We start from the raw sequence: 14046 nt of genomic DNA, 5'->3' as shown, positions 1-14046 counted from the left end.
CCAATCCCACTCTACAGGTGGGGAAACTGAGGCACAGAACGGGGCGACTGGGCAAGACCACACCGGAGGCCTGGCTCCCCCCACTGCCCCCCTTCGCCGGGAGCCACGTGGGCTGCTGCCAGGGGGAGGCGGGCATTGGGGGGAGCGGCGCTCTGGTCATGTGACGCCCCACCCTGGCTTCGCCGCGGAAAACCCTCCTCCATTTACGCATGCGTTGAACGGACCAGGGCTGAGGGGGAAACCTCGCGAGAACAAGCGGAGTGATGACGCAACAACCCGGAAGTGTCTGGAGCCCCTGGAAGTGGTAGCGGCAGAGATGGACGGTAAGAGAAAGACGCCCCCATCCGGGGGGGCTGAGCGCTATTCCGGCCCGAGCCGCGCCGCGGGCCGCCTGCTGCCCCCGGGGGAGGGGCTCCCGGGGCGGGGAGCGGGGGCAGGGCCGGGGGGGAGGGGAAGGAGGTCAAGGGGCTGGGACCGGGGGGGGGGGGGGGGGGGGCCGGGTGGGGGGTGGGGGGGGGGGGGGGGTGGCCATTGGGGGAAGGGAGAGGGAAATCCGTTGGTGACATCAGGGCACGTGATGATGTGACCTGGGAGAGGGAGTTCCCTGTGACCCCAGAGTGGGGGCTGCCCTGTGGTCGTAGGGGAGTCCCGGGGGTTACCTGCAGGGGCTCTGCTCAGTCGTCCTGGCCAGTAGGCTCCTGAGGAGGAGGGTGGAGACCCTGTCCCTGTCTCAGGGCTGGGGCGGGTCAGTGCAGCCCGAGGGCCTGTGCTGCATTGGTCAGGGAGAGAAAACTCAAGGGCAGCTTGTTTGTCCCTGGCTTTTCTGATGAATTGAAATAGGTCCAGGTGTTTCAGAAAACTAAAATGTATTTAAAGTTGCCCTAAATTCCTGAACTGATCCATTTCCTCTTGCATGAAACTGGCTGGATGAAGCTGGCTGAGAGTTATTTACAGGGATATCTGGGGTGTGCCAGGTTCTGGGTCAAAGGTCACCATGTAATTGTGATCAGAGAAACCACAGTGACAAGTGACACAGGTATTTCAGTAAAAGCCAGGAAGCTGCCTTCTGATGAGTCACTTGTTAGTTGCAAGACAGAATGTGATTTCTATTAGCTCCACTCCAGGATTAAGGTCCCATACATGATGTGTGTCAAATTGAGAGAGAACTGCATAGTGAAGCCACTGTGCTGTACCGTGGATGCTGTGATACTTGCCACGGATGCATTAACTTATGGTAGATAATTTTTTACAGTGAATATTTCAGTACCTAATATTCAGTGAGTCCATTTATTTCAAAGAGCCATATCCAAGGGATAATTCACTAGCTTGTATGGCTCCTTCAGTATTCTGAGCCAGTCCCCAGCCGAGCAGTTCAGATAGCACTCCTGTTACCCTGGGTGCTCAGGGCCTTTGTTATCCATGCATATGCCTGACCCTCATTGATTAGTCATGAAATTGAAAGCAGGAATCAATCCTGTGGAGTGTCTCTAATAAAACCCTCCAACAGCCTTTTTAACAAGCTCTCTGAGATGTCTCATATTCCATTCTAGGTCGTTTTTTCAGTCCCTTACTGTGTACAATGATCCAATCACCACTGGCCTTACAACCACGTTTAAAAATCAGCGTCAGTGTCGTTTGAGCTCAGTTGTAGCCAAATGAGACTCCAGCACGGGTTGGTCAGCTATGTGTAGACAGGTCTTTAACACAGGAGTTTCTGCTTCTGTGCTCTAGCATGACAGGAGAGGAAGGATTGGCCTAGTGGTTAGGGCACTAGCTGTGACTTGGGAGACCCAGGTTCAAGTCCTTGCTCTGCCACCAGCTTTCTGTGTGCCCTTGGGCATGTCACTTAGTCTCCTTGTGCCTCTGTTCCTCATTTGTACAGGGGGATAATGGCACTGGATAAAGGTTGGGAGGTGCCTACATACTAGGGTGATGGAGGCCGTATGGAGTACCTTAGCTAGGTAGCCTGAGGAGTCCCCAGTGCACAGGCAAAGGCTGAGAGTGCAGTGGAGGCAGCTGAGGGCTGTGGTCTCTGCTTGCCCAGAAGAGATTTTTCTGAACAATCATGGTGGTGGTACTGGGATGTGTGAGCAGCACAACCTCAGCCTGTCCAGCCCCCTTCAGGCAAAAGGAATGTTGGTGTGATGCTTTTAAGGGGAAGGGGGGTGTGTGAACTGGGGAGACTCACCATTGAAGGTACCTCCCAAAGCACAGTTCCTTGGGTGAAAGATTGTGTGACCTTTATGTTACTGACTGACAGAGACTCTAAAAACCTGTGATCTGAGTCACCTCCTCTCTTGTTTCAGATACACTCTTCCAGCTGAAGGTGAGTGTGGCCATTACAGGATGTCCCTTTCTGCCCCAGCATGGTGGATTCATTATTCTATGCCTCACAGCACAGGCTGCCCTGCGTGGCCTTGGTCAATTGAAAGTCGACAAGCCCAGCTGAACTGATGCTCTAAGACCCTCTTATGGTGTCTTGTGGTATGGCTGGTAGGTCTGTACAAAACCGAACTGTCTTCCTGGTACAGGCTGCTTAGGAGCCTAGCTGACTACCAGACCCTGTACTAGTCGGGTGTTTTGTGGGCTCCTCCAATAGCCGGAGGCTAGGGTTGATCATCTTTAAGAAGCAGCTACTATGGGTCTAGGTTTATTCCTTGTTTTTAAATTTGGCTTCTCAAATGCTTTCTGCTCCGACCTTCTCTCACCCACTTGATGGAGAGTTCACTGACTTGGAGAAACCTCTCCCAGAACCTTCCTTCCTACCTTCAACTCCTCTTGCTTTCATTGTCCTGTCTTCCCAAGGCTTTATCTCCTCCTTCCAGTGCTCTCCCTCCAGCAGGGGTGTGATGTGCAGTATCTTCACTGAGTCTCCCAGAGTGGGGGCGCCACTGGGCTTTCTGTCCACAGGGGCCAGGGAGAGGTCAACAGCTACATAAAGATCCCAATATTTAAGGCTGTGGTGGTGAAAGAACAGGAACTTGTGTCTCTTATTCTGGGGGAGGAAGCAGTGCAGAGGTCCCTAGCGATGCTGTGATTTAGCCCCTGAAGACATCATCGATTATGTTGCAAGCACTTGTCTCTCCTGATGTAAAGGAAGTGGCATTGCAGCTCTTGATTGCATAAGGTGCTTAACCTCCATTGGTGTGAGCCGCAAATCAGTTAAGTGCATTAGGCTGGACAGGCCCTTCACCTGGTAATTGGATTAAATGTAACAGGAGCCTGTAGACCATATTCTCCTGTGCTCTGTGCTAATGTAGAGAGACGGAATATGTATGGTACCAAACCTACCTCCGTTCCCAGAGGGGAGACACAAATCCCTTCCCCCAGAGCTTTACCTTTATGAAAATCTGTTTAAAATAACAGCTGCAACTCTGCCTCTGCAGTTCCCAGCCACAACAGGAAGGGGGAGCTATTTATCTAGAGAACACTTATCACCTGTTCTGGAGCCACATAGGTAGTGTAAACCCAACCCAGAATTGTCATGCATGGCAGGGGACATGAAGGAAAGACTATGCCAAGTGCAAAGCAAACTCCTTCCCATCACTCCCCTCAAGCACCAATCAGTCCCTTTCGCTCACCTCTGAAAACGCCTTGACAAGTGAGCCTGTGAGCGTGCCCTGAAGGTCCCTGAACCCAAGCTAAGGAGTATGTTCCAGACACCTCACTGAGAGCCCCTAGGTCCCTGCCTCTTAAACCAGGGGCTGAAATCTCAAGTGCCTCCACTGCTTGCTACTGCTGTGTATTTCGCAGCAGGAGAGAGAGGACAGCGTGCTTTAGCCAGTACCATGCCACAGGTACTACCTGTCTGGCCAAGGAAGCCAGGCCTTCCCTCAGAGCGCTCCAACTCTGCTCCATCAGTCAGCCAAAGGGGCTACTGCAGCTCACTGAGTTCCTTTCCTCTTGCTGCCGCCGCTGTATGCCCAGTCTCGTCCATAACTACGGCGCCTGCCCAGTGCCCAGCCAACCTCACTGCGTTTTAGGGTTGTATAAAGACAAGCCAGCCTGCAAAGGCAGCTGAGGCAGTGCCAGCAGACGCTGTGGGCACCGTACACACGCTTTGCTAGGACAGCCTCTGGGCTGTTGTGGGAGCCTCTGATTGTGTTAATGTTTGATCCTTTCATGGCCGAGCACCGAAGTCTGTTTCTCTTAGTTCACAGCAAAGCAGCTGGAGAAGCTAGCCAAGAAGGCCGAGAAGGACTCGAAGACTGAGCAAGCCAAAGTCAAGAAGGTAGCCAGTGTGGCTGAACTCTGTGGAGGTGGTGGAACTCCCTGGTGGAGATGAAAGTAACACACACAGACCGTCTCTGAGGGCTAGGTGTCTTTTCAGCCCTTGCGCCTGTGCCGTCAATCCATGGCTCTGTATCGGAGGGATTAACTAGATTCCACGTAATAGCACCCTGGATATTAACAGCTTCTGGTTAATGGCAACACTTGGCTGGGAGCCATCCCTGCCCCATTGACTTTAATGTTAGTGGGATGTGGATGTTGGCAACGGGATGGCGCCTATTAACAGCAGCTTTTGGAAGAAAGGCCCCGGCTGCAGGCAGGTGTGTGGGCCTACAGCCCGGGAAGGTAGTGCTGGGATGTGCCTTCTCTGGCTGCAGCCTCCAAACCTGCCTGCGCAGGGAGCCCACACGGGAGGGGAGGGGAGGCTGTGGGCTGGGCAGTGTGGGGAGGGGGGCTGCAGCCTGGATGCTGGAGCTGCACCGTACCTCTCCCTGCTCTCTCTGGGCTGTGTCCTGCCTGGGGGCTGCACCCAGGCAAGGCAGCACTGGGGTGTGCTGAGCCCCAGCCCCCAAAGAGCACAGGGAGCGATACCGTGCGGCTCACACCCCCACTCCCCATAGAAAGCCCCAGCATCTGGGCTGCAGCCATGCTCCCTGCTGCTGCCTGGCCTGCAGGCAGGTTTTCAGGGCTGCAGTCAGGGAAGGCACGTCCCAGTGCTGGCTACCTTGGCTGCAGCCCTGCAAACCTGCCTTCTGCTTGTTGGCAGCGGCCAGATAACAGCAAGCGAGGTGTTGCTAGTAAGCAGAATCTGCTGTCCTGCGTTCTCTGACCTATGTACTGCTGAGATCCAAGCAGGCACGTTCTCCCCCCGCATCATTGATTGACGTGCCCGGCGCAATAGGCCATCCTGACATCCCCAAATCTCCTAGCCTCAACCCTAATCCCGGCCGTCCTAGCATGTTTGGCTACCACCGGCTCCGCTAATCCCGATCCAAGCAAACACCAAAGTCCCTTTGGAAAGAACACAGACGAGAGAGATTTCTGCATGACATCCCTTGGGTGGAAATGGGAGACATTTGTTTCTGATGTGTGAAGCAAAATGGATTTCTCTCTGCAAATCTTTTCCCTTCCATGTTCCAGGCCCTTCAGCAGAAGAACGTAGAATGTGCTCGTGTCTATGCAGAGAATGCAATCCGGAAGAAGAACGAAGGTTTAAACTGGCTTCGGATGGCTTCCCGAGTGGATGCAGTGGTCTCCAAGGTGCAGACGGCAGTGACCATGAAGGGGGTAAGAGGCTGTGTCGTCTCAGGTGTATCCCTGGAGGAACAGAAGCTGTTTCCTGTCCTTGTACAGATAGAGACTATTGGCCCATCCCTCCCCTCTACTTGGTTAGAACTGGGCTGTAGTGTTGGCAAGCGCTATGACACCTCCCACCCCCAAACTGGGATTTGGTCAGGGCCCGGAGCTAGACTGGGCATTGGCAGAGACTGCCACAGCTGCTGAAATGCCAGTGTGTGTCTCTCATTGCCTTGTGGTGTGGCCAGTACATTTCACTGGGGACCAGCAATGAGACCCTCAAACTTGCTTCATTTGTGGCTTCATCCATATTTGAGCCCAAGTCTGCAGGCCTGGAAGGTGTGTGCCTGGAATCACTCCCCTGCCTTAGCCATGTGTCCATGCATGCTTGTGTGCAGGGAATTGAGGGTTCGAGTTCTCTTCTGCAAGGTACTGAGCACTCTCAAGTCCTTTTGATTTTGCTGGGAGCTGAAGATGCTTGTTCCCTCTTCGGATTCTGTCTGAAATCTCTCTTCACTGTGAGCCACATGACCAACACTGGAGTCCCACCTGGACTTCCTGGAGTTATGTGGCTCCGCTTAGAGAGAGGACGGGCAGCAAGAACAGCCCCTGAAGCACATTGCGCCTGGTGGGCTGGAGCTCCTGTCTTCACGGTGTTTGTACTAACGTTGGGAGTAACATTTCCGGTATGAACACCAAAGGGTTCAGTGGAGAAATAGCAGGAGGAGGCGCTAAAAATGCATGAAGCCCTTGCATAGAAGAGCTCATGGGCATGGTTACTATTTTCATGTGACTGTCATGGTGAAGTTGCCTCTGTACTGTTAAAGGGCAGACTTCCAGGGCTGTATATGAAAATGATGCGTGTGTGTCGTGTGTGCGTGCAGTAGATGCCAGGTGCAATTCCGATGTGCACAGTGACAGCTAGAAGGCTAGCGGATCTCTTGCATGTGCATTTTCAGTATTCGTGCATTCGGTTGCATGTGCACAATTCTAAAGCCCTGCGGCCAATCTGAGCTGAGAGTCCCCGCTATTCCCGGCAGGACGTCGCTGACCTGTGCAGACTGAGGCCCCTGTGGTGGAAATGCCAGTAACACTGAATTGCTTGTGGCCAGGCTTGGGAACATTTGTGTGTTTGGTGTGTATATTTTCCAACCTCCTGTTACAGGTGACTAAAAATATGGCTCAGGTGACCAAGGCCTTGGACAAAGCTCTGAGCTCCATGGACCTGCAGAAGGTCTCGGCGGTGATGGATAAATTTGAGCACCAGGTTCAGAACTTGGATGTTCACACCTCGGTAAGTGCTGGGCACTCGCTCGCCTGGGGGTAGACTGGTGGGCTGCGGGAAGAATTGTATTCGTTGGAGGCTGGGGGGTGGAGCAGAGAGAACTGTATCGCCCCACCATCATGGGCTCAGACACAAGGCCCTTCCCGGGCTCCCAGATGTGGTCTTTGGATTAATGGCTCAGTTGTTTCCAGAGCTCTGGTCTATAGTAGCTCATCAAGGAAGATCAAGGTTAGGGTTAGGAGCTGCACATAGAGAGTCTCTATCCCAAAGAGCTTGTGATCAGAGCAGGCAGACACACAGACAAAGGGTGCGGAAAGTCTTGTCCCCATGGCATATTCTTGGGGGAATTCTGTGCCTAAAAATTCTGCACACAATATTTTAAAATGTAGCAAAATTCTGCTTATTTTATTTGTCAAAATAACACAATATAATCACACTGCTTTCAATTATTGTGATAATTTATTTCAAAATACCCATCAGCAAGTATGTCTGTAACAATGCAGACAACAAAAAAGATTCAGGAAATGTTTTTTGACTATTAGATTCCTCCCTTGGCATATTAATACAGAACATTCAGTAATAATTCATTTAAACCACACTACAGAAACGTATTTCCCGCACCCCTCAGAACCACTGCAAAGGGTTCGGGGAGTCGGGGTAACGGAGGAGATGCGGGAGAAGGAAGTAGTTGCTGGGAAGAAGCCTGGTAGCGAACTGGAACGATTGTTCAGTGTGGGTGGGAGAAGTATGGAATGGTTTTTTTTGCGGGGGGAAGGGATTGTTAGGGAGTTGGGGAGCCTCCCCTATGCAGACCCTGGCTGACCCCTAGCCTCTCACTCAGTCAGGCACATCTGCCCCGTCCCCATGTGGTCCTGCACCCCCACTCCCATTCAGCCCCAGTTCAATGCTGTCACCCCACTAGTGCCTGTGCCACCTCCACTAGCCCTTCTGAGCCCCAGTCTGTGACCCCCCACAGCAGCCCTGTGTGCCCGTGCTGTCCATGCCCCCATATCCCATGCCTCCTCACCTGGCCCTAAGGCAGGACACTATGAGGAAAGCAGCCTTTTCTCCTCCCTCTCCACGGCTGGTTGCTCCGGCCTCCCTCTTTTCTGGTGCCACAGCAGCCCCTGGTGGGTGAAAGGTGTAACTGCAGTGCCTCTCTGATAGAATCCATTTTCTGTGGAGAAAAAAAATCTGCGGGGGATATGAATTCTGCATGTGTGTAGTGGGGCAGAATTCCCCCAGGAGTAATGGTACAGACTAGCAACTAGGTGACTTGCCCCAGATCACATGGGGAGTCTGTCAGAGCTAGGAACTGAACCCAGAGCTCCTGAGTCACAGTCCAGTGCCTCACACACAGGCCAATCCATTCTTCTCATCATGATGGTCTCTGGCTTGTTTGATTTCCCCGCTCCCCCCAGCATGCTCAAGGGGCTGGGCCATATGAGTGATTGTAGCTCATGTTCTGTTTCGATCAACCTTTGACCTGATCAGTCTGGGAGCAGTCTAGAACGTCCCATGCTCCCAAGTAGAGCCAGCCTTGAGCTCATTCTTGAATATTGCCTTGACCCTGGATGGGCAGTGTCTCGAACCAGGATAAGAGAGCTGCCCCTGAATCTGATGGCAAGGAAAAGCCCCTGGTGCAAGTGTCTGACCATATCTACAGTATCTGAAAGCTTCACTGAGAACCTAAGGCAGGGTAGGGGCTAACATGGACAGATGGGGTCCATAACACTTCATACAGCTAGGTGCCGGGCGGTACACTGATGTCTAGGGGCTTCAGGATCTCTCTGGCTCCAACCCATCCTCCTGTCCTGAGGCCTAGCTGTCTGGCTGACAAGGATGTGGAGAACCCTCTGGGGAGGGGAGCAGTGGGCCAAACTCAAGATCTGTAACGGGCTCCTACAGGCAGGAACGTGGGCTGGGTAGGTTCTTCAATGGAGCCAGATGGTGGCTCTGCTTCAGATACTGACTCTGCCCATTGTAGGTGATGGAGGACTCCATGAGCTCTGCTACCACCCTGACCACGCCGCAGGAGCAGGTGGACAGCCTCATCGTGCAGATTGCTGAGGAGAATGGCTTGGAGATCATGGACCAACTCAATCAGCTCCCCGAGGGGGCTTCGGCAGTGGGGGAGAGCTCCGTCCGCACCCAGGAAGACCAGCTGTCCCGAAGGTTCTTTCTCTCCCCCTTTTCCTCCCCCACGTCCCTTGGTGTGATTGTGTCCCTGGGCTTCCTGTTCCTGGGAGCTTGAACTGCCCAACAGGTGGCTGGGAGGAAAGCCAGCTGTTGGAGCAACCTCTGGGCTCTCGCGTCCCCATGCATGGTGGAGCCTAGCACAGCTCCAGGGGAGCCACGTACAGGCAGCGTACCTCGTCGTGCTCCACAGAGGAGAGGGGCTTCCTGATTCTACTAGCAATGGGTGTTGGGGAGCACTGGGGAGTGGAGGTGGTAGAAGGTGTTGCTTGCTCAGCTCAGTAACCAGATGGTGGGAGTGCTCCTGGCCCGTGCTTGCCTTGCGCAGGTGACGCTGCTCTGGGCGTGCTTGGCACTGACCTTCAAACAGGCTGTCTCTCTGGAACCTCCCCAGAAGAGGCTTGAGGCCACCTCCTATTGCTGGTGAGCTCCTCTTCCTCCTCCCCGTCCCTGCAGCTCTGCATGCAGCTACCGTGAGAGGGCCCCTCCGAGAACGGAGCCCTGCAGTTCCTGGCTGTACAGAGCTCCCTTTGCCCCCTCTCGCCCCCGTCCTTTCCCAGAAGTCATTGCACAGCTGCCAGACTCTCTCCAGGTTCTCTCGCTTTGGGCTGTCTGAAGCACGGAGAGGAGCGGTGGGTCTGGTGTGAGCTGAGGGGTGTCCTCAGAGTGGGAGGCGTTTTACGGACCCTGAGAAATGGAGACCCTCCCCTGGCTGCATTGTGTGGTGCGGCTGGAAGGTGCCTCTTGCTGAAGATGACTGAGTGTCTTCCATGCCGCACACACACAAGATGGCGTGGTCCTGGCTCCAGGGCTCTGCGATGGAGGGAGATGCTGTTCTTTCTCCTCGCTCGTGGGGCCATCAGATAGGTTATGAGATGACAAACGGAGCATCCAGCCTTTCCTTAAACTCCCTCTGCGCTCTAAGCGCTATTCCAGACCCTCCCCAGGAACCAGCCCAACTGTTTCTGCACAAAGCCCTGCCTGATACTCCCCTCCGGCGGCTGGAAGGGGCTTGTCCTGTGTCCCATCTGAGCCCAAAGGTGTTTCCAGCACAGAGGCTTTCTCCCCATCCTCCCACGTGCTTGCAGTGCGCCTGCTGCTCTGTCTGCTGAGGTCAGAGTTCGCACTGCTCCCCCACCCCCCCGTGCTGCAGGGAGTGTTGGTGCATGTGCTGAACCCCGGGTCTCTTTGGGCTCCTGCAGAATCACACTCGTCCCTTCCTGACCGGTGGCGTCGCATTGCCGTGCTGTTAAACACGCTGCTGGGGCCGCTCTGGCCTGAGCGCAGGAAATGCATTGGCTGTATTGGAAGGTGCTGGTAACTCACCTGCTAGAACGTAAATTGTTATCCGTGCTCCGGGGGGGACTTCTGTCCGTGCAAACCGCCTCCTCCTCGGTTCAGACTCATTCCATCACTGGGCGTAGTGCCCCCCGCCTTGCCCAGTTCTCCAGAAAGCTCCTCCCGTGCTCTCTGGGTTCACTTGGAAGCAGCTCCCGCGTTCCGTGCTCCTGTTTGACTCTCTTGTGCTGTTTCTTCCAGATTGGCTGCCTTGCGGAATTAAAGTCTCCCATTGTTCTGGATGATCACTGTTCCCCTACTGATTGTGCATCGAGTGGGGAGATGGGGGAGACCCCCCCCAAAGCTCCCACTCCATCCCTGCTCTGGCCTTCTGCTAGCAAAACCAGAACCAGCAAGCCACTCCTTCAGCAGCCTGCTCTTCTGCGGTGGACTCTTTGGTCTTTTTCTATGATGACTACTTCCTGAAGAGGCAGCAGGAAGAGATGTTGGAGGGAGGTTTGCCGAATGAGCGTGATCTTGCTCTGGGCTTTGGCGGCAGAGTGTTCAGGGCTCTTGTCTTTAAAGCAGCGCTACCACTCCCTCTCTGCATCCTGGGCCTCTAGGGGGAGTGATTCTAACACTAAATGGAGATCTTGTTGAAAGGGGAAGTGCATGTTCTGATGGGACACTGGGTGCCTGACCATCTCCGGATGGCTGTATCTCTAGCAAATGTGTAGTGCATCTTTCTCTCCACAGCCTGTACATTGGCTCTCTTAGCCACAGTGGGCTTTGCTGTGGGCGACCCTCTACTAACAGCTTGCAGCAGGTAGTGCCATGAATCCTTCCCATTTCCATCCAAGCCCCTTTCTTCCCCACTGCATGTTGTAGCTGGGGGGAGGGGTGCCCGCCCGGGGCGTACATGCACATTGGTAGTGTTTCATGGGTGAGGCAGCTGCCTTGGATGAAAGGCACAAATCTATGTAGTGGCATCTCTTACTCTAATGTCTATATTCCCAGTTATCTGCTAGTCCCTGGTGCAGCACCCGTAGCATTGAGACGATAGGGACCCTAGTGTGATGCCCAGCATGCAGGGATCTCGCTTTGCCAACTTAGCCCTGGCACTGCTTGTCACGTTGCCCGCACTGGATTTTCTCACCGTTAAGTGACCTTTGAGAAGTTTGTCTCCACAACCACACGCTGTGACCACTGAGATCTGGCCAGGCGAGCTGGGATTCTTCATGCATGCCACCCCAGCGAGCGAAGCTGTCCTGAGCTGCTCTAGCCGGGCAGCGTTCAAGGTGCAGCGCTGTCTGCTGGGAATGCTGGGGAGTGGTCTGTCTCCAAGCTCTGTCGCTGGCAGCACGGCAGCGGAGCAAACGTCCAGCCCCTCCTGTGAATGGTGAGGATGTCTCCACTGTCCCAGCGGATGTTGTGCTTCCCTCCTAAATACCTCTGTTGCCTTTACCTCTTGGGTCTCTTTCCCCCGCCCCCGCTCCCTTCCTTAGTGCTGACACTGACGAGATGCCCCAGCTCCACTGATGACTGAGTGTAAGCTCGTCACTTCCTTTAACCCAGTCCACAGTGCAGACCCGGGAGCCAGGCTGAGAAGGAAGGATCGCCCCCGCCCCCCCCCACACACACACTTCCCTCAGCCCCAGGCGTGAGAGCTTTGGGAGGCGTAAGGTGTCACTTCTCACACTCAGCCTCCTCTTCAGCCCAGGGCCAGGGGAGTGGGAGGGAGCGAGGGGAGATCTGAGCCCAGCTTGCTGCTGGATGGGAGGGGAACGGAGCCAGGTTCCCATTCAGAGGAGTTTTAACCCCCATCCCTGCTGGCTCCACGCTAGCTGCCATGTGCTGGGAGTCTGGTACCACTGTGCCAGAGTCAATGCAGAGCACATCTGGCATACCCAGCAACATGGCAGCTAAAATAGGGAGTGGTTACTGTGATGAACAGCTCTGGGGCTGGAGTGCTGGTTTCACAGGGAGGGCTGGCTCACAATTCATTAAGTGTCTCTAGGTGGTAAGTGTCCAGTAGCTTCTCACAGATGTGCTAAGGGACCTGCTTCTCTTTGGTTAGGGGGCAAGAAATCCCTGCTTTGGGGAGCAGGGGAGGCAGATGGCATCAGACACACTCCCCATCACCCTTGCCCCTGAGAGCATCCGGTGCAGCCTGGTGCCTGACGGTGGCTGGCCTTGCCACTCTCAGTGCAGAAGGCATGTCGCTGGAGTACGGAGTACAGAAGAAGTCAAAAGGCTGGGGGTTCTGCAGCACTTGCGTGCGGACACACTTCAACATCTCTCAATATTTTCCCTCCGCGTCTCATGGCCTTGGAAGATGCACGTTTGCCTCCCTTTTGCGATTACCCTGAGCTGGGCTGTTTGAGCCCAGCTGTGGCTGCCCCCCCCCACGGTGAGAGAGGAGACGCAGGCTCCTTTCCCGGACTGAGGAGGAAGCTGGGGCTGTAGGTGAGCCGAGGGGCTTTGTTTCTAATCCTGGCGGAGTCCCGGACTTGCTTGTGACCAGGTGTTTGGTCTCTGTGCCTCAGTCAGACCCAGGTGGGTAAAACGCAGGAGCCCCCCTGAAAATCTGAGCAGAGCTTTCCAGGGCAACCCCAGGGGGAGGCATTTAACGGGTTGCAGGGCAGGCTGACCTGAGGCAACTGTGAACATCTTGTTCCACCCAGCTGGAGTGTTTGCAGGAGGCACAGCGAGCACTAGCCCTAGCCCTCCCCGCCCCCACCTTGTGGAAATGGCTTACCCCTGCCCAGCTCCTCTCCTGGCAGCTGGGTGAAATCAGGAGAAGGGGTCGGCCCGGCCTTTGCCCTGGGGAGGAGATCCTGCCCTCTGTAAATGAGCCTATTCTTTCCGTGCGGTGCTGTCTGTGTGTTTTTACAATGCTGCTTTTCTTTGCTGGTTTTGAAATGAACACTGTCAAGTCCACTCTGCCGTTTTAAATAAAGGAACTGTCCTGAAAATCAGCCTCCCAGCCTGTCGGCGTTCCATGAAGCGCCAGCTTCTGCCCAGGGCTCCGCTGAGCTGTGGAGCCGTCACGGCAGAGGTGGGAAGCGGCCTGGGTAGGAGAAGCAAATGCCCTGTGCTGTTCTCGGGTCTTGTGGCACAGCTGCTGGGTTCTGGAGGGCCCGACACTGGCTGTCTCAGTCTGACACCGGCTCGGGGAGGGAATCCACCAGCCCTGCCTCTCAATGGGCTCTTGTCAGGCTGCTCCTGTTCCTAGGGTGACATGGAGCTTTCTGGCCCTTCCCCCCCCAAGCCCCTCTTCTTTTGATGCTAGATTTACCTGGCTTGGACTCTGCCTAAAAACGGGCTTGGCCAAGCACTAGCAAACGTTGTAAGGAAGAGTTGTGCCCTGGCTCCAGGGGCTGGACGGGGGGAGTCCTAACCTATCTTCTCCAGCTCTGATTTCTGGGACTGTTACGAAGGATCCAGGCAGCCCCCTGTCCTCTAGCATGCTGCCATAGATGGGGAGAGAACCCTCCCCACCATGCCTTGCTCCTCACAGGCAGTGTAGTGGGTGCTGCAATTCGCTGTACCACGCAGGGGAGCCCTCTGCTAAGCAATGCGCTTCTCTCCTGCTGCCTCGCTCAGCAGCCTCTCCCGCTGCTGGCTACAGAGCCCAGGAGGCTGCATGCTGCAACTTCTTCCTCTTCCATAGCAGAACCAGAACTGACCCTCTCAACCTGTTGCGTCCAGCACTCTGCTGCAGCAGGCGCTTGAGCCTTGCGGGATGTTTATCAAGAGCC

At 54.8% G+C, this 14046-nt stretch overlaps 1 protein-coding gene across 1 annotated transcript; it reads left to right on the top strand.

The window, feature by feature from the left end:
* Positions 1–254: 254 nt before the first annotated feature.
* LOC112103477 (charged multivesicular body protein 1a) lies at positions 255–11474 on the top strand. The gene is made up of 7 exons (XM_024195276.2): positions 255–323; positions 2307–2326; positions 4154–4231; positions 5371–5517; positions 6692–6820; positions 8799–8986; positions 10547–11474. Exons 1-7 carry the CDS (start codon positions 317–319, stop codon positions 10566–10568), a joined length of 591 nt encoding a protein of 196 aa, XP_024051044.1. The 5' UTR covers positions 255–316; the 3' UTR covers positions 10569–11474.
* The last annotated feature ends 2572 nt before the right edge of the window (positions 11475–14046 follow it).

Source organism: Terrapene carolina, unplaced genomic scaffold (genome assembly GCF_002925995.2).
Source record: "Terrapene carolina triunguis isolate 2854851 unplaced genomic scaffold, T_m_triunguis-2.0 Scaffold33911, whole genome shotgun sequence".
Lineage (NCBI taxonomy): Eukaryota > Metazoa > Chordata > Testudines > Emydidae > Terrapene > Terrapene triunguis.
This window is presented reverse-complemented; position numbering and strand designations above follow the sequence as displayed.